Source organism: Styela clava, chromosome 4 (genome assembly GCF_964204865.1).
Source record: "Styela clava chromosome 4, kaStyClav1.hap1.2, whole genome shotgun sequence".
NCBI lineage: Eukaryota > Metazoa > Chordata > Ascidiacea > Stolidobranchia > Styelidae > Styela > Styela clava.
In genome coordinates this window covers 489,397-509,829 of record NC_135253.1, presented here as the reverse complement: position 1 = coordinate 509,829, position 20,433 = coordinate 489,397, and the positions used below count along the sequence as shown (strand labels likewise).

At 36.2% G+C, this 20,433-nt stretch overlaps 1 protein-coding gene across 1 annotated transcript; it reads right to left on the bottom strand.

The window, feature by feature from the left end:
• Window positions 1–13,092: 13,092 nt before the first annotated feature.
• On the bottom strand, window positions 13,093–15,651 carry LOC120325756 (chymotrypsinogen A-like). The gene is made up of 7 exons (XM_078111471.1): window positions 15,530–15,651; window positions 15,101–15,162; window positions 14,794–14,882; window positions 14,228–14,387; window positions 13,783–13,870; window positions 13,445–13,596; window positions 13,093–13,251 (listed from the first exon to the last, which is right to left on the bottom strand). The coding sequence occupies exons 1-7, from the start codon at window positions 15,570–15,572 to the stop codon at window positions 13,093–13,095; spliced, it is 753 nt and encodes a 250-aa protein (XP_077967597.1). The 5' UTR covers window positions 15,573–15,651.
• Between the last annotated feature and the right edge of the window lie 4,782 nt (window positions 15,652–20,433).

Sequence of the window (20,433 nt, the reverse complement as noted above, 5' to 3'; positions counted from 1 at the left end):
ACAACATAATATTGAAACGATCGTTATGTCCACTACGTGTCCAATAACAATATAAAGTAGTGGCGAGGGGCTGGCAAACTCGGCAATGGGTTCTAAACATGGAAAAATCTAACTGAATTGTAATTACCGCTCGCCTTTTCCTATCAACCGGGGTGAAATTCTGAATCACTAATATGGAAAAGTTTGAAAAATTATCAGATAAAAAAGAAGAAAACGAACGAACCAATAAACCGTGGAAAAGTGCGCAATAACTGCAAATTAAAATTGGGATAACTAAGGCAAGCGGTATACACTAATATATATATATGGCATCTAAGTTGGACAAAGCCCATCGCCGAGCGTGAGTTTGTGGAGGCAAGTGGTGGGGAAAAGGTGCAATACAAACAAGATAATCCGAGTAAATGGCTCAAGGGCTCAAACTACCTCGAGAAACTACTAGTGGGAATCAAAAGGGTTAATGGGACAACGAAACACACACGCAAGCTCGCAATCACATAAATACAAAACAAAGGGAAGAATATAATAAAACAGTGTCAGAAAAAAGGGTGCAGTAAGATTAGCCGGCACTGTCAGGAAGTCCGCACCAGGCCCTCCAGACGCGATGGGATCCTCGAATGACATTCCTAACGCAGTTACGGGAGACCGCCGCAGCACCACCTCCGGTCACACCCAAAGCACGAAGAGCAGTCTGGTTTCCAACGGCATAACTGCCGAGAGAACCAACCACAAATACAAAGCTTCAGTGTCGGTAACGTCGCAGTAGTAGAGCGATATTAAATATTGAAAGTGCTTCTGTTTACATATGATGAGCCCACTTCACACAAGTGTTTGGTTGGTAAAATGTAATTGTGTTAATTTAGTTGCCAGTAGACTACTGGTAACTGTAGGCCTACTGTGATTTTTGAATGGATCGTGTGGCGTAAGGTGCCAGTAGTCTGCAGCGTTGAACGCTGGATGGTCGGCCAAAATGATCTAAATCGTCTATCTTTTATGCCCCCAATAAATGTGTCGTTTTGTTCTTAGATTGTGGGCAAATTTCAACAGGAAAGCAACCCCTCATCATATTCTGCAAATAACATCAAAGCAGTGGCGTAGCATCCACCCCCGCAACCCCCGCGGTCGCTGGAGGGTCCACAGCGAAAAGGGGCCCAAACGGTTAGAATTTAGAAATTTGAGTCGCAAAACCAAAAGTTGCATTGCAAAACCATTAATACACATTTTATAACGTTGATGTTAGTTCTGTTCAAATCGTTTTGTTACGTAACAATGCCAGGGGGTCGTCGATTTTCGGCGTCTTGTGGTTTGATAGCACCGGCAAAATTACGAAGGCTGTCAGAATGATGTCGAAAGCAAAACCTCTCAGGGGCGCACAGAAACGCAAAGGGCAGAAGAGGAAGCACGTATGAAAAAATAACCAAGTAATCAAGATAAACGGCAAATTTAGGTTACCATTGCCTTTTAATAGCGACATGTTGTGCTTTTTGACGAAATAAAAAAAGCGTTGTTTTAGCTTATGTCCGAGAGTTTTTTGGTCATTTCCACGGAATATTTTTGCGGGGGGGGGGGGGGGTGGTGCACGAGAGTCTTGCTACGCCACTGCTTCAAAGTACTTAAATCAAGAACGTGCATTTAATTTTGATACTTAAATTAACATTTGTATTGAATTTATGAATTTATTGAAAATAAAATATATGCAGTGTTTGCAAATCATGACTTATTTGATTTAATCCGGCAACTCTAAAACTGTCCTCAGCTTGTTGGTTTGGACATGTAATCGAGGGCGCTAAGTAGTCTCCGAGACCACTTTGACCGAACCGGTTCGCTGGACTGGTTTTGATAGACGAAAGGAAGTCCGTCATGATGACATTTTCGTTGCTTGGTGATCGTGACGAATCTGCGAATTTTACTGTTTCCAGACGAAATAGAGTAAAAGATCTGAATTTTTTGGCCGCACGCCGCACAGGTGAGAAAAGTTTTTATTGTTTAGTTACACAGTGTTATTAACACGATGGTTATCTCTGCGATCTTGAGAGTTCAATATCATAAATATCTTTCCAGACACTGCTTCGGCGTACAGGAGTGCACTCAGAAGGTATTTTATCTTGTGATTCTTTTTTGTGGTTCACGTAAGTAACACAATACTGTACTCAAGATCAAAATGCTAAGATGTATGCTGTTCGTGTTTGCTATATTGGTTACAAGCTTTTGCACAAGTGTTTGTGTCTTTGTGACGTCTATAGACAATATAGTCAGACCGAATTTATTCATAATTTTCAAAGATTATACAGTATATTGCTCAAAACATGCAAATTTGGCTTTTTGAGAAACAAAGTTCTATCATGAAATTGGTAAAATAAGGCCAGTCCAGTGCCTTGTTTGGTCAGTGTAAGCATTAATAAGCCCGATCTTAATTCTATCTGTTCTTTATATTTTGAGACATCAGAATCATCATTAGTAGCGTAAACATGTAAAAATTGAATGAGTTCCGATTTAGTCAGATTATTAAACGAATCCGCTACATCGAAACCAAAAATAACGTTGACCATATAAATTATCTGCGAGCGACATTTTATATATGCATTCGAGACAAGAGTTTCTTTGTGTATTAACCCAGAAAAAATATGGAAATCTGCGGAATCTGTGAAAAACGGACACATGACAAATTTGATGTACTGGAAATTATCATTAAGAAATAAAATTTCAAAACTTCCCAAATGAGGCCGTATTAGAAACATATTAGAACAATGATAGACTCCCACAAATACATGTATTTATAATACATTAATTTATATTGCCTTCTTTCACGTCTTATATCAACCAAGTCTAATCGTCTTCAATTGATTCTAATTTTACATTCAATATATTAGAATTGTATTAGATACTCTATTAGCGTTCCGTCGATATATATATAATACGCTTACCTCAACTCTTGTTCTGCGTGCTGGAAATTTAGTAGAATCGTTCAAGAAACGAAAGGCAAGTAGATATTTTCATGATAACCGGCGGAGCTAATAGCACGACAAAGGAAGAACAGAAGGCGCTCAAATAGTTGAAGCAGCAGAACAATTCCTATACACAGAGACGAAAGATGGAAATGATCTTGAAGTTCTACTATAAAAGATGGCTGTATGCTTTTCTGAATAATAATTTTCAGTAAGTGGCAAATTACAAGAAATTCTGCTGCGAGTGACTGATCACATATACCTCATACCCGTAAAGATTTGCCAAACCTGGACGAAGACAATTTCGGGATATCTTTTTGCCCTGCTTACGGAAAAATATGCCACTTGTTTAATGGGAGAAATCTTTTCCGAATGAAGTGTAAAAATAAGATATGTGCGACAAATGAAGAAAGAAGACGAAAATGAAGAAACGTTTGAAGAAGGCCAACAGTGTCTCCAGAGTATAAATGTCAACTATTCATGAATTACTGCTCTGATGAAATAACAATTTCAATGTCAGATTTGAAATTTATGGTGATGTAGATATCAATACAATATGTGAGAAATATATGCGAAAAAACCTAGATAAACGTTAGAAATTCTCGAAATGATGAAGTTGCCGAGGTAAGATTTACTGTTAGGAACAATTTTAACTGTCTTTTGGACATATTTACAATACAAGGTATGGGATTGATTACTGTAAACCGAGATAAATTCATTGCAAATGTTGACCTACTGCAAACTTTGGGAAACTTAGGAATAGCGATATTAATAAAGCATTCGAGTGTATAATCGAGAATTCCATGGTTATAATGATTGTTGACAGAAAGAATCCTAAGTGTATCTGTCAACCCTATAACAGTATGGAAGAATAAGGGTGTGTATGTAAATACGCTAATATCCGTAAATGCAAATGCCCATGAGTATAGATGTTCATGGGTGCAAATGTCTGTGGGTGCAATTGTACGTGGGTGTAAAAGTACGCGGGTGCAAAAGTATGCGGGTGCAAATGTATGCGGTTTGAAATGTCCGTGGGTGCAAATGTACATGGGTCTAAATGTACGCGGGTGCAAATGTCCACGGGTTTCAATTTCGCGGGTGCAAATGTCCGGAATGTAAATGTTCGTGGGTTTAAATGTACATGGGTTCAAATGAACGCGAGTGCAAATGTACATGGGTTCAAATGTCCGCGGGTTCAATCTCTATGCGGGTGCTATTATTCATGGGTGGGAATGTATGGGTTCAAATGTCCGTAGGTGCAAATGTCCATAGGTGCAATAGTATGCAGGCGCAATTGTTCTGGGTTCAAATTACGGGTTTAAATGTACGGGTGCAAATGTACGTGGGTTCAAAGATAATGGAACCGTTTTTGGACACGTAGTGGACATAACGATCGTTTCAATATTATGTTGTTCTTGTTCTTTGACACGTTTTTAAAAAGTCGCTTTTCTCTTCGAATACTGGACCAATTGCTTTGAAATTTTCAGTGGTTAAAGATAAAAATTTTCTCCAGAAGGCTATTACTTTTTTTTCGCTATGACGTCATCAAAATTATGTGACTCTACGTGTCCATATATTTGAGCATCGCTCCCTTGTTTTTTCTATTCAGTGAGTAGATCCAGGCAGAAAAGTTAATTTTTAGTTCGTACTACAAGTCCGTATTGCTGAAAGAAGCCAGCTATTTTTAAGAACTATAAGTCCGTATTACTCAGAGGAGCCAGTTATTTTTAAGATAATAATAGAATGGTTATGTAATGTTAAAACCTAACATGTACGCAGATGATGACCGCCAGGTATCATTGAACTTGTCAGGTAACCAACTTTAGTATTGTTGTGTCATAGTTACATTTACTTGGTACGCGCTGCATACCCATTAGTAACTAGCCAAAATAAGAACGTTGTAATGTATACTATGCAAGGTTTTCGCCAGAGCAATTGATGATTTACCACATTACTGGGAGAATCTGTTGAAGTTGCATTTCATGCATGGCACGTGTTTACTGTTGTATTTTTATATGGCGATATTACATAATCTTTATTGGCGGTATAGAGTAGGGAAGGTACATATACAAATTGAACAATCGAACACCTTGTTTGGTCGCTTGCTGACATGGTAACCACTACATTTGGCGGCGCGGATATCCACCTCTCAAGAATGAAAGTAATCAAAAATAAACTAGATATATATATATATATATATCTGTTGAACAAAAAATTCACCGTGTGTGGCAGCAATACAGATTTCGAAAGGAAATCCACTGTCACTGCAATTCATCTCGCAAGTCGATTCGAATACATTAGAAGCGAGGTGGAAAACTGGATTGAAACTATTTTTGACCTTGAAAGGCATTGATAATAAAGTAGTCGCTTTTATGTCAATACAAATTAGCTAGAATTCTAGAATTTGATTATACATTGGTACCAGAACTTAATTGGAAACTTACAGGATGGTCAAAATTTCAGATAATACTTTCTTGAAATCAAATATTTTTCTACAATTGAAGCAGAAAACCTACAAAACTGGTAATGAATTTGTTTGTCATTTTTGAAAATGATCACAAGCCTGTAATTTTCATGATATGAATTGACAAACAAAGTAGGAGTAGATATACACAACTGCAAAGATATAAGACTCACTTGCGTTGAGTTGGACTGTCGACCCAACAGAGGCAAGCAACACAGCCGACACCAATATAGCGTTGATATCTGGTCTGCGAAAGTTGTTTATCTGGATAATTCAATTCCATCGAGACCGTATATGTATGTTTTTCGAGTCTACACTTTTTAGCAAATATTTACAATTGTATGTGCGCGTGTGTACTTGCGTATTGCAGGAGTTCGGGTGAATGCGAATGTTCTGATCTGTTAATTTTTTTTTAGATTAGTGAAATGTGACACCGTTATTAATAATTCTTTTCACCCCCGCCACTGATGCAAAAATGAATGGCGACGAATGCTTTATCTTGAATATGAACCCGCGACTGGGTAGGCGACAGACCCTCCCCCAAACTAATTTCGAATCTGCTAACCAACGCGGCGTCATATGCTGTAGTACTGGCAATAGTATTCTAGTAGCAAAGCTTACTGTGCAAGGAGTCGGCCTATAACTCCAATCGAATTTGTAATGACGTCTTAAATACCGGGTTAGTGCACTTAGCCTGTAATATATATGTCTCCACGTCAGTATCAAGATTTGGTCTGTGTCAAGTGATGAAAAAGTTTCGGGAGTTACATAAATTATTATTGAAGACGTGTTTGATTATGACGACTTTACTCGCATATGTCATTTTCCAGGATACGCTCACGAAAGGCTTTTGTTTCTTGAATCAACAATTTATGTTATATATACTGTTTGATAAATATACATCACTTGACAAACATGATAAGCTATTACGTAAATGAGTACAAGAACAAAAGAGAACTTAATTAAACCTCGTTTATAGTAATGCCACATTCAATAATCTTTTATCTTCTTTGTTGCGCAGAATATCTAATCCATTTGCCTGGCACATCTATCCGTTTATCCGGTATATTGTGTCTCATATCTCAATATCAAAGTACATCAACACTTCTATAGCTGTTTCCTACAACTTCAATAGGTGAGTAATTGCAATAGCATTTTGCTATAGATGTTATCTGAAAATCAACAGTTATATTTATCTACCTCCTGATAAAAATTTCAGAGTCGCTTTTTTGGTGTTTAAAAATATATTATTGATCTACCCGGATTCGTTGGCACATAGCACAATTTTGAACACCAGACAAAACGACTAAATTCAGATAGAATGTATACGTTTTTCTTCCGTGCTAAAATCAAATATTTATACATTGATCGAGTAATGATTGCATGAGGAAATTTTAAATATCTTATTAAAGTAAAATGGGAATTCTTAAGATATCAAATTGCCTCCAAAATAGCTATAGGCAGTAGGCTTGCACGTAATTGACAAAAATCAATTCCGTAATTACGGCAAAATCAATTACGTAATGACCCCGTAATTGTGATATTTTTCCACGCATTTAAACCTATCATAACAACCAATTGAATCCACTTCTTTTCCGAATGGGACATTGAAGTTGGGTTTTCATATTCTTGGCAGTACTACACGCCATCGGCAGATGTTAAAGACAAATATCAAGGAGTGAATTCAAATTAATTTTATTCTGATTTTTATCTTTTGTGTTAGCTTTGATTTCCTTTATCACCTTCGCAAATTAACCGTCCCATTTTTATGCGATCAATTTTATTTTATCATTACCGACACTGGTATACGGTTATTTATGGAAACGATAGTTTTTTAAAACCACCTTAATACTGAATAAAAATTAAGGGTTTCTAATTTATTAACCAACGACGAGCGTATTCACTCATTTGATTATACTTTCGATTTCCTCGCGACGAAGACTTGTTTTTGCAGCGTCTTCTGCATTATCCGACATTACTGCCTTGTTAGCATTTTATAATAATAATTATTGATGTCGCTTATTGACGATATTCCGATTACCATGCTTCATTTTACATTTAATCATTTCGCGGACTGAATGTTTAAAACATTATTTGCGATAAATTTAGATTAAATATTATTTATTTGAGTATATTTTAAATATCGAACTTATATGATATGCCTTCTCCGAAAATACAAAAGTTATATCGCAAAACAATGCATTTTGTGACATTTATTTTACACTCACGACATTAATTTGCTAACTCAAGTCGGCGATCCTATCGGCCAAGATTGACACAAGTTTGGTCGAGTGCCGGTGGTATTCAAGTAGACGATAAATCAAAATAAGTTGCCGCATTTGGTAAGACAGTTAATCATACATGGCCGAAATATTGAGAGGAATTGTGAAAAACATCATGCGCAAGGCCAAGTCCGGACTGATATATAACGATAAAACCGTTAACAGAACATCAAGATTTTGTAATAGAAAATGGATCTCGCACAGAATAAACACACTGGCTCATATTTGATTATATATGATAGCAGTTAAATTTTTTTGCGGTCCGCGAGGAATCCGTCGTTTTGCTGTTTCTCTGCCGTCTCAATCGCTTTACCGATGCCGAGAAGACGAAGTTGCGTTGGTTCATTACGCAATCTCTCTTTTGTCGTCATATTGCTATTTGATAAGCGCGACATTAATTATCACGGCGAGGTATTGACGCGAGTGATCAATCGCTCTTTTGGCTTATTTGGTTCCAATTCGTCGCGAAAGCTCTTCGTTAAATTTCACAAAATCGTCGTGTTGAAAGGTTATGGATATTTTCCTGTTTATACCCTAAGTATGAAATAAAACAGCCAAAAACAGTATGATATTCCATGTTCATATATCAAGTGTTGATATTAACATTAAAGAATGATTAAGCATTGCTAATCCACACTTGGGGGGGAAGTCCCACTATTTAAACGCGTGACTATAAAATAAAATGAAATAGAAACGGAACATATATACCATAAGTAACGGAAAACTGGAACAAGTAAATAATAAATAAAAGTAAAATGGATACAAATGTTTGATAGGCCATGTTTGGTAGATTGATCTCCTGCGTTCATTAGTCATTTCACCCGAAGAAGTTGAAACCGGGCGTGTTAGCGTCCATCGGTCTTAACACAATTCTTCCCCCTATCTACGGTTATTATGTACATTGGCCATGGCCATGCTAGATAAGATGCGAGAGAAGTTGAAACCAGGTGTGTTGGCGTCAATCGGTCTTAACGCAATTCTATCCCTTATCTACGGTTAAGTTATGGGAGAAGTTAAAACCAGGTGTGTTGGCGTCAAACGGTCTTAACGCAATTCTATCCCTAATCTACGGTTAAGTTACGGGAGAAGTTAAAACCAGGTGTGTTAGCGTCAATCGGTCTCAACGCAATTCTATCTCTTATCTACGGTTAAGTTACGGGAGAAGTTAAAACCAGGTGTGTTGGCGTCAAACGGCCCTACTCAGTTCTTCCCCCTTAACTACGTTAATAATTTACATTGGCCATGCCAGAGAAGTTGATAATAGGTTAGTGAATGGCAACGCGTCATGCCCTCCTTCACCTACGTAACAAGAGAGAGAAAAACGGCTGCGAATACCGGAACTCTAACTTCTACTTGTTGAGCTTTCATTTTTCGCAATCGACGAAATTGACTGCTTTGAAGAAAGCTCGTTTCAATGCAATAATTACGACTTTACGGAATTCGTAACTTCCCTTCCGTAACTCAAAATAATTACGTAATTCCGTAAATCCGTAAATTACGTGCAAGCCTAATAGGCAGCAGTAAAATGAATACGGCGGATGACCGTATATTGTCATACCTTGACATGACAATAAAGAGTTAGGTACAAGGTTGTTGGCGTCGGGGGCCACAATATTAATTCCGTGTTGTTCGCGGGCCACATTAATCCCAAGACATTTGAGTATTATTTATCATTAATCAAAGTTTTTATATCAACAATTATGTTGGTAGTTGAAGCACTACCGAACATCGATAACATGTCGTTTTAGATCTTCTTTTGGCACCGACACAACTTGCAGACATATCAAACGTATAAACGTTTTTAGAAAGGATAAAAGCTGACCTTGCATCTAGTTTCGTTTATATTTCTAACCACATGATATTAAAAACAGCTCTTCTATTTACCGTAAGTTATTTATATATAAATTACCAGTCACCATGAAGGATGGGTGCGGTCCATGCCTTACCCTCCGCCCTAACTGGGTTTGTTACGACAAATTTTACGAATTATTTTCAAATTCAAATTAGGAAATATTCACCTCCGCCTATTATACAATTCTACAATTGAAACATTTAAATGAAGACCATAATATTTAAAAACTTTAATATATGATATTCAATTCTTTCTCGAATTGTATTGAACAGTTGCCATCGTACCCCATCGTACTGAACAGTTGAATCTCAATTAGAACTTTATAGAGGGAAAACTAATTTTTGCGCAAGTTTATAGAAAAGAATAATCGTGGCGTAACCTAAGATACTCCGTGTGTGGAAATAGTCATTGTTGTGTCACAATGGTGTCGGTGGCAAGGCGTAGTATAGGCTTTTTGTTGTTGGGTTATGAGGGTGGAAGGCGAAAAACTAATATATATATATAATGCAAAAATTGCAACTTTGGAAATCCGAAAGATGATAATTATGCCGCCTCAAAAACGTTGGCAGCTTAAGTCACTCGTTTCCCAAACGTTTCAAGCTGAATTGAAATATGGATAAAAAGCTTTTTTCCATTGTTTTACAAAAATAGAGATATCATATAGCCTAACTCAACGCTATATTGAGGATGTCCAGAACTAATGTCGATAATTTTAAGCAAAGCTATGCAATAAAATGTTTTTTTTGCCACAAATTTATTACTTAGTAAAACTCAAACACTCGAGGATTTCATAATATTTATCTACCCTTCCTCCCAATCTTCGACTTGTCCGTTAACTGGAGTTACAATTTATAAGTAGACTATGAATAAGGTTTCTGTCACGGAAATATTTAGCTTAAAACCTCAATTCATAATAACCTAAGATATTTTGTGTCCATAATCAGAAAGCACTTAATGCGCTATAATAGAAAAAGTGCGCTCCAGAATTATGTGCACCAGATGGCGCACAGCCTGCTTACTCTAACCTGGTACAAATACGATTTTCAGGTTGTGCACCATCTTGATGCACATACTTCGGGAGCACCAAAAATTCATCCAAACGTAAGACATCTATGATGATATGAGTTCGACGAGTAGTGATGAAATTTAAGGTGTAACATTCATTTACAGGTCCACTAAAACGTACACATGTGCGAAGCTACACACAGCATTATGAGTTGTTTAAACGTGTAAGTTTGTACATCTGAGATGAACTTTAGGTAATTTTGCGTAATTAGTAGGCTGGGTAATAGGAAGGTTCTATGATATATATATATACAATTCTTTCAGAGAACCTTCGTCGAACCCAGGTTAAGAAACGCTGGCCTGATGGAATGGGTATAAAATTTGTCAATTATATTTGCTTTTATGTAAAACTCTTACGATTAGTTTCAAAATTCCGTTGTAGATGAAGCTGAAAGGTGCAACGGGAGATGTGAGGTATAGTTACCTAACATCAATTTTTTGAATACGCTTTTTGTTCAGGGCCTATTCTGACTGATATAAGCGATTTATTATTATGAATAATAATAAATTATCAACTTTATTCCCTAACTTACCTACTAAAACCTATCGAATACTAGTCGCATTTCCCAGAATGGATCTAAACTTCTTCGCAGGAAGTGTGAATATGAAGCAAGAGTGAGAAAGTGATCGGATGTATTTAAATTCAATTCATTGAGAAATGACGTTTTATTCCTATTTGATTTTCCTTTTTACGCTATAAGGTCACTAGAGAAAGTTAACGATGAAAAATGAAGTGAATTAGATCTTCAAACACCATTTCAAATTGCAATATCAGTGGAATTGGGAGAGAAGTATCGAAAATCTAGGTCGGTATTTTCTGGAATTTTCAGCAATTTTCTGAAGTAAAACAGCTAATAACGTAATAATCAGACACTACAGCAGTGTTCCATAACAGTTAGGGCGGAGGGTAAGGCATGGACCGCAAATGTTGGGGAGAACAAGGTAGTGGTAGCCTACCGCAATCAACCACCCATCCTTCATGGTGACTGGTAATTTATATATAAGTGACTTAAATGGAAAATACCTCCATTGGGCCGTTCTTTATATCATGTGGTTAGACATATAAATGGAACTAGATGCAAGGTCAGCTTTTAGATCTTTCTAAAAACGTTCACACATATTTATCTTATATCCGCTAAAATAATACATAAATATGCTAAAAAATATATACATTGTTCTATGCATTCGTTGTTGCGAATATAATTGAGAAAATTTTTAGCTAACACAAAGAAGCGTAATGTATGTATATGATCATGGTTAGGAAAAATTGTGCGTTAGGTAAATAAGTTTGTTCTGCTGACTTGATTGTGATGCTTATAGTCTGGGCACGGTGATGTCTCATGAATTTTCCGTTTTGGAAAAGGGCACTTGCAATTAGTTGAGCAGTCAAAAAGTCTTATTGTTGCAGGTGCGTAAGAAGATTCGCAGTTGATTGCCGTCAACCGCCAATTTGAATCTGAATCGCCCGCTAATATTTTTTTCCTCAAAACATGGATAACATGTGCTTTGTTTCTAGCATTTTAAAATTAATGAATTCAAATCAACGAGAAAAACAATGTAACACATGATACCCCGATACTCTCAAGGATGCAAAGCCGATGGCAAATTTAGGGAATAGTATTGCGATTTGTTGTTTGCCAATGACGAATCGGTTGGAAAACCAAGCTTGTCGGGACTGACTCACGAAAATACAGTGGATGGTCATTATCCAAGTCAAAGAAATGTAATATCAAGCCACAATTTTTTTTTCATGAACGTGGAACTGTCGTTTGATAAGGTGAGGTTAAAGAGTAATTACTAAAACTTATTAGGATCAAATTTGTCGCGAGAATTAAATGATGGTCCCGTTGGAATCGTTAGAAAGGAATCACAAACCCGGATTTATTTCGGATGGCTGGACTAGACAAATACATAGGGTGGTGATGTCGAAAACAGCAAAAGAAACCCTCAAAAAGCTTCTTTACACAGGTAGTGGCCACAGTACCTTATCAAAGTAGACGAATGTTCGTAATGGTAGTAAATGCATATTCAAAATGGCCGAAACTTATTAAGATGTAGTTTTTTGGACTTCAAGGCGAATAGTTTTATAAATAGTCTTAGTGATATTCCTTGACGGTTTGCAGATTCACGTAGATTCGCTTAGAAGTGTTCACCTTTGGGTGGGGGATTATGATCGTGACATATATGGCTTATGTTCCATAGATTGAAATAGATATTTTATTCCACTTTGTTTTTATATGTGAAGAATTCTCAACTTCCAAAAATAGCGCATACGCCGTTAAGTATAAACACAGATATATTAAAGCAATATATATTATTGTTAATTCAATATTGCATTGTAGGCTACTATTCCCCATCCGCACTATTAAATATAGTCATCTTGTATTCATTAAGATTAATGTATATTTTGAACCATATTCATCAAAAATTAGAATAAATTATATTAATTGAATTAATCAGGCGACATAAGGAAGTAGATCGGTTGATTTACAATCCTGTGACCTGGTTGATCCAGCTTCTGCCGTAAGCGATTCTGGCGTAAACAGCTGGTTGGGTTGTGCTGCATGAGCTGCTTCCCCAGGATACTGCCCCGACGAGGGTCCATACTCCGTTCACTTGTTGGACGAGTGGGCCACCAGAGTCACCCTGCAAATATAATAAGCCATTTGTTCAAAAAATGTTATTATAAGTATTGTTCGTGTAGGAAATGTTATATTTAACGTGCAGCACACTACTTTACAAAAACTCTTACTTTGTAATGATTAGATTGAGAAAGCATCATTTATTTTATATTTCTATCTAGCGTGTATAAACGACAGAGAATTAATTTTATACTGACCATGCAAGAAGTTGCACCATCTCCCCCGGCGCACTGCATTGAGTCATCAATACGTTGTTGGTTGGGCAGTACGGTCCACATGCTGTTGCAAGTGGCGCTGTCAACCAGAGGCAATTCAGTGTGCTGCAAGTTGTTCGGGATAGTGTTGGGGTCTAAAAGAAATTAAGATCTTAATTAAGCAACAAAATGTTTATAAAAAAAAGTGTAAACTGCACTTTTAGACAAAAAGTTGTCTGCCCTTAATTATATGCAGCAATGTATATTTATAAACCTGAAAGCAGGATGATCCAATTTTTTTGCACAAATAATTTATTTATTCGCAAGTCAAAGTGACTTACTGCTTCCTCCATTGATGTATCCCCATCCGCTGGTGACAGCAGTTCCAGTAAAAGTTTGTCCAGAACTGGCCATGGCAATTGCAGCAACCTGAAAATGAAATCGCATAATTTACTGATTATTGACATATTATGATTCATATTTTACCCTTGCCTGCGCTACATGAACATCCAATCAACAAGTAAAATATTGAATTGGATATAACAAGGAATAAGTTCGTTATTTATTAAAAAAAAAAAATCAAGTCATCACGACAAAAATTGATTTTATTGATCCACACAAGAAAATAATTTTTCAGCTTCGGCAAAGTGATGAACATCAACTTCAAAAATATAATGAATGCTATAACCAATTGAAATGAATAGATTTAAACAAATTTTTACACTAAATAAAGTGTGATTTCAAGAAACATGTTTCAATGGTTTTGATTGTGTTTTCTATACTCACGGTTGCGCCAGGTGTGGCAGAGAAAGCCAGTTTGATTACGGCGAAGTCATTGCTAATGGTGTTGGAGTTGTAGTTGGGGTTGGCTGTGAATGTTCCAGAAATTATTTCCAAGGGGTTAGAAATAGTTGTGCTACCGATTGCAACATTAACGCCGTTGAGACTGTAAAACAAAAAGCATTCTTACAATGGCATTTTATATATGTGTACCTTGTAGTAGTTGTAAAAATTTGCTGTATTAAGCTTGTATTGAAACGTCTTTTAAGTACGAGGGCATTTGAAGTTCTTCCTCTTCATTTATGTATATATATCCGTATTAAAATCGTATTATTGGAAATCGCCATATTAAATTTGCTGCAAGAACATATATATCCGATTGCGGCTAGTCATATTTTTGTCGTTTTGTCAATAATTTTTCAAAGAATTTATGACACGTGAAATTAACTACGTGAAACAACCTTAATTTTTGTGCTGAACACTATCTGATGACGTCTCGAGAAATGTTCAATCAGTTGTGAAAAAATGTCAATAAAATATGATCAATTAAACTGTACTAATTAACAACATACACGCAGTGAGCAGCAGTCATAACCCAGTCCATGGAGATAAGGGATCCTCCACAAAAATGGGAACCTCCGATTGGTCTGCGAAGAGAAACCTGAAGAAAAAATGCGTCAGAGATAAAAATACCAACGTAACTTGCCAATCATTGATGATTATAGCTTGTATTTTTGGCTTCAAATTATTTTAGAATATTTTCATGTAATGTTCCCGAAAAATATATTAATTCAACATATTTTTCGAAGCGTTTTATGAACTTCATTCTCTTTTCTGCTATATGGCGTCAATGAACGAACATATAAGTGAATGAAATACCTGCCATGGGTAAGCTCCACTTGGGGCGTTTGTTCCCCCGACGATACGATCGTGTGGGCGTGCTAAAATTAAAGTAAACAACAACAAAAATGAATTAAATATATTTTACTTAAAGCTATAAATATTCTTCAAAATCCTATCAAACATTCTTTATAAATCATGAAAAAGCCAATTTGCGAAATATTTAGCTATATGCGTTGCTGTATTCCAGCATGTGTAGCTCAGGTGTCATTTCAATAAAATAGCACCTGAGAGATTCGACAAAATACTATTGAAAAATATAAAGCAAAACACAAAGAGCCATCATTATTTGGCAATATAGCCATTATTGTGACTGCGTTGTTAAACTTGTCATGAATTACTAGCACTAATTATATCATTACTAATTATCAACTCTGTGATCAGAGCAGTTCAACATAAGTAGCTTACCAGACACTGCTGCGGCGAGGAGTACAATCAAAAGGTATTTCATCTTGTGATTCTCTCTTGTGGTTCTCGTAAGTAACACAATACTCAAGTTCGAAAACTCGGTCTATATATGCTAAAATGTATAATGTTCGTGTTTGCTACGTTGGTTCCAAAATAGACTAAATTTCAGATAAGCCTGGGAATCTTTCATCTGTTGGATTCGTGACGTCTGTAGACTAGAGATGTGTCGATATTGGCCTTTTTTGTAATTTTCATAAGTATCGGCATAATTGATCGAAATTTTCAATATGTTTGGCCCTTAAATATTTTTAAAGATGTTTTAAAATAAAAATTAGTAGATGGATATGGTAAGATTTTTTACCATACACGCGTCATTTACTGCATCGTGAAACTGTTTACAGTTAATGTTTAGTTTATAGCAAAGAGAGTGATTGTCGCCAGAATATTTCCCGAATTTGCACCCGTACTATTTGGTCATTGCATTCAATTCTTCAATTTTTGTATGAACGTTAATTGTTCGTTATGAAGTCTCAGCCATGGGTGGGTAGTTGTCATTAACCTCGAAGTCCACTTTCTGTGTATGAGCTTGGGTTTTATATGAATAGTGGAATGCTAATTCCATTTTTGTGCGATTACTTTTTAGCAAGCGATTACTTTTTAGCAAGCTCGAAAACGACTTGTTCTGCAAAAATACCAATGAGCTGCTTTTTAATTGTCTCACATTATCAATGGTAAATTAACAGTACATTATGGTAGCGGTACATCTCAAACAGATAAGATTTGATTGAGACTCTCACTACTATAAAATGGGTAGGCTATACTTGAACAAGTGATATCTGTACATCTCTAATATAGACATTAAGGGGCCGCTTATACTAACGGGGCGTCGTGTCCCGGACAAGCATGGTATGCGGAATTTGTTCACTGTTCAGTTGCTGTTAGTTGAAGTTCGTGATCTTTCAATTAGGTGTAATGATTTAATGATTCCTATGAAGCCACGCTTATTGACACTGTTGACTGGATTCAGAATACAAATTGTTACTTTTTAAGCTCTACAAATTGTTTTATTCAAATCAGGTGAAGACATATATATAGTTTGGATATCCTTTTCCTTCTCACAGAATTCTAATCTGTATTCAAGAATATTGGTTTATTGTCAACGAGTTCGGAAATCTCAGATCTTGACGAATCTGAGAGAATAGGCGTTTGCTTGAGAGACGCAAAATTTCCATACGCGACAGTTTTGTATATTTTGAAAATCTTATACAAAAATCTAAAATATGACAAAGAGAAAATTGCCGATTGTGTTTGCAGTTCCATCTAACTACTTTTTATATTTAGTTCAACGACGCTATACTGTAACTTGCGTCATGAGTGTGAGAAACTACATATTGAGGATGAGTTTGCATGTAATTCTGCCACGTCCCCAATAATGACGATTCTATAACTGAATTACCTCAGTTACCGTGTGTCAAGTTTGAACTGTATGCAGCATTGTCACAAATAAGGTAAAATTTACTTAATGCCATACTCGATATTATATAAATTGGGAAACAAAGTTCATAGTATAGTTGAAATTTGATTATAACCTAACTTTTATTGCCATGCCATGGTTGACCAGCCGTATTTATTATACTGCTCCCTATATATACCTATTTTGGAAGCAATTTGATATCTCAAGAATTCATATTTTACTTTAATATGATATTAAAAATTCCGTCATACAATCATTACTCGATCAATGTATGAATATTTGATTTTAGCACGGAGGAAAATCGTATACAATCTATCTAAAATTAGTCGTTTTGTGTGGTTGTCAAAATTGTGCGATGTGCTAACGAATCCGGGTAGATCAATAATATATTTTCAAACATCAAAAAACAACCCTGAAATTTTTATCGCGAGGTAGATAAATATAACTGTTGATTTTCAAATAACTCATAGCAAAATGCCATTACAATTCCTCACCTATTGATGTTGTAGGAAACAGTGATAGATGTGTTCATGTACTTTGATATTGAGATATGGGACACAATATACCGTTTAAAACGATATTTGATGAAAATTATTCGTTAAATGGGGCTGAAACTAAGACAAACCAGAAGTTTTCTAGCATAATTATATTTATCACTATTGATCTATGCCTAAAACAGGGGTTTCCAATCTTGGTTTCATTTACCGCCAACGGGTCCAGAAGAAATATTTTGGGAGCCCGTGAACCGTCAAAAAAGGCACACCATATTCAGAACAGGGATATACGCGCCAGGCAAATGGGTGAGATGTCCTGTGCAATACCGAATCATAAACTACATTAAGTGAATTATTTTGACTATATGAGGTAATTATTTTGCGCGTCTGAAACAATCCAGTTATAGTCTAATTGTTTGCATAAATTACAAGGTGCTAAAAATTCATCGAAGCGTTTTGTCAATATATTATTTGAGCTCAAATCACTATAAACGAGGTTAAATTAAGTTTTCTTGTTCTTGCACTCATGAACGTAATAGCTTGTTATGTTTGTCAGGTGATGTATACTTATCAATCATACATCAGGTGATGTATATTTATCAATCGTATATTTATATATCATATAAATTGTTGATTCAAGAAACAGAAATAGCCTTTTGTGAGCGTATCCTGGGAAATAACATATGTGCGTAAAGTCGTCATATTCAACCACGTCTTCAATAATAATTTATGTGTTTCCTGGAATTTTTTCGTCACAGATCAGCGTGATACTAACGTGGAGACATTCATATTACAGGCTAAGTGCACTACCCCGGTGTTTAAGACGTCATTGCAAACTCGAATGGAGTTATAGGGCTGACTCCTTGCACAGTCCGCTTTGCTACTATAATACTACTGCCAATACTACAGCATATCACGCCGCGTTGGTTAGTAGATTCAAATTTAGTTTGGGGGAGGGCTTGTTGCATAACCCAGTCGTGGGCGTTGTGTTGTGATGTGTTTGTGCTGCCTCATCGGCTTCTCCCTTTGAAAAAATCCTAGCTTCAATGAAATTTCTTGAGCATTGGAGACCATGCTTAGGCCACATCCATATTTAAAATAAAGCCTTCATCGCCGGCTTTCGACTCTTATTTTGAATTTCATACCATACCTACTGTAAACACCATGTTTGATGTCCACCACGTATTCGTATGCTTCTAGAGCAGACGCAACCAATTGATAAGAACTCCCGAGAATTCTGGTATCAGACCCCATCGGATTCGAATATGTTGGTATTCTTTCACCCGGATTCGATATTCTGAATTAACCATATTTTATTATCTCAATTTACTTTTCTGGGGCTGAACAAATTAAAACATAATCTATATCGATATGAGCCTTTGCATGTTACAATGGTAGTGATACGTGACTCCTCACTCAATTCTATTTGGTGAAATTCCCAGAACAAAACGACAACAAATACAAACAAAATGCAGAGATACCTGTAAGACTAGCATAACTTGGAACAAAGTTGAAAACATACAAGTTCGCGCTCGTCCACCAAAACAGTTGAAGCACACAATAAAATAAACACACACGATACATAATTGGACAATAACTTTGATATCGATTTAAGATATGAAAACACTCATCAAAAGAAGAACAAGGCAACACTTTATACAAACCATAATCCAATATTATTTTGTGACCGCGGTTGTCTTATGCTGCAACCTTTTTTACTGGTGATACATAATTTCACCTAAAAATTTGGGATCTTTTGTAGAAGCCCTGCCAAACATAAATCCAAATCTCACATTTTTGCATCAGTGGCAGAAGCTTTCTGCAGAAGATCCAATATTTGTTGCATCTATATAGAGAAAGATATAATCGTGTCACATTTCACAATTCTAAAAAGACCAATTAGCAGATCAGTGACCTGAACATTATTCGCCGCTTGCATGCGAACTACTGCCATACGCATGAACACACGCGCACATACAATTCTAAACACGGGATAAAAACTGCAGATTATATATTTAATATATATATATACAGAAAATATACATATACGGTCCCGATGGTATTGAATTATCCAGATAAACAACTTTCGCAGGCCAGATATCAACGCTATATTATTGTCGGCTGTATTGCTTGCCTTTGTTGGGTCGACAGTCCAACTCGACGCAAGTGAGTCCTATTTCTTTGCAGCTATGGATAACTGCATCTACTACTACTTTGTCACAAATTTGGTAATGTATATTGTATATTATGAAAATTACAGGCTTGTGATTATTGTCGAAAACGACAAAAAAATTTCTTACCAGTTTTGTTGGTTTTCGGCTTCAATTGTCGAAATATGTGTGATTTCCATAAAGATTTGCTTTTAAGAAAAAAGTATTATATATTTGAAATTTTGACACTCTCGTTGTTAGTTTCCTTCTCAGTTCTGGTACCAATGTATAATGGAATTCTGGCCTCCCTTGTGTCGACATAACCGCGAATACTTGATCATTAATATCAATGCCTTTCAAAGTCGAAAATAATTTCAATCTCCAATGCAGTGGTTCCCAAACTTTTTGTTACCACAGCTTGGCGACACATTTAACTACAATAAATTAATAAAATCTAAATTTCGGGGAAACACGGTAAGAAGTGCTGTACAGTGTACAAAACTGCTGTGCGTAAAAAAGCCATATGGTCATTCTTTGTGCAGCAGATTTTTGTTCCTTTGAGAAGATCGTAAAAAGGAAACTTTCGCAGATTAGAACATGAATTCAATTTATTTTCTTTTGTTTTTTTGAAAATTTACGTATTCGAGTCGCCATCGATCCTATAATACCTAGTATAATTAATCAAAGCTTTCTACATCTTTTCACGACCCACTAAGATTCCTTTTGCGACCCATAGCTTGGGAACCGCTGCTCTAATGCATTCCTATCGTCTAGCGAGATAAACTG

Excerpts from the sequence above, each read along its gene's own strand:
- LOC120325756 (XM_078111471.1), bottom strand. The coding sequence starts at position 15,572 with ATGAAATACCTTTTGATTGTACTCCTCGCCGCAGCAGTGTCTG. Across the intron at positions 15,163-15,529 it reads CCTCGCCGCAGCAGTGTCTG|CACGCCCACACGATCGTATC; the intron begins GTAAGCTACTTA and ends CTTTAATTTTAG. Across the intron at positions 13,597-13,782 it reads ATACATCAATGGAGGAAGCA|ACCCCAACACTATCCCGAAC; the intron begins GTAAGTCACTTT and ends AATTTCTTTTAG.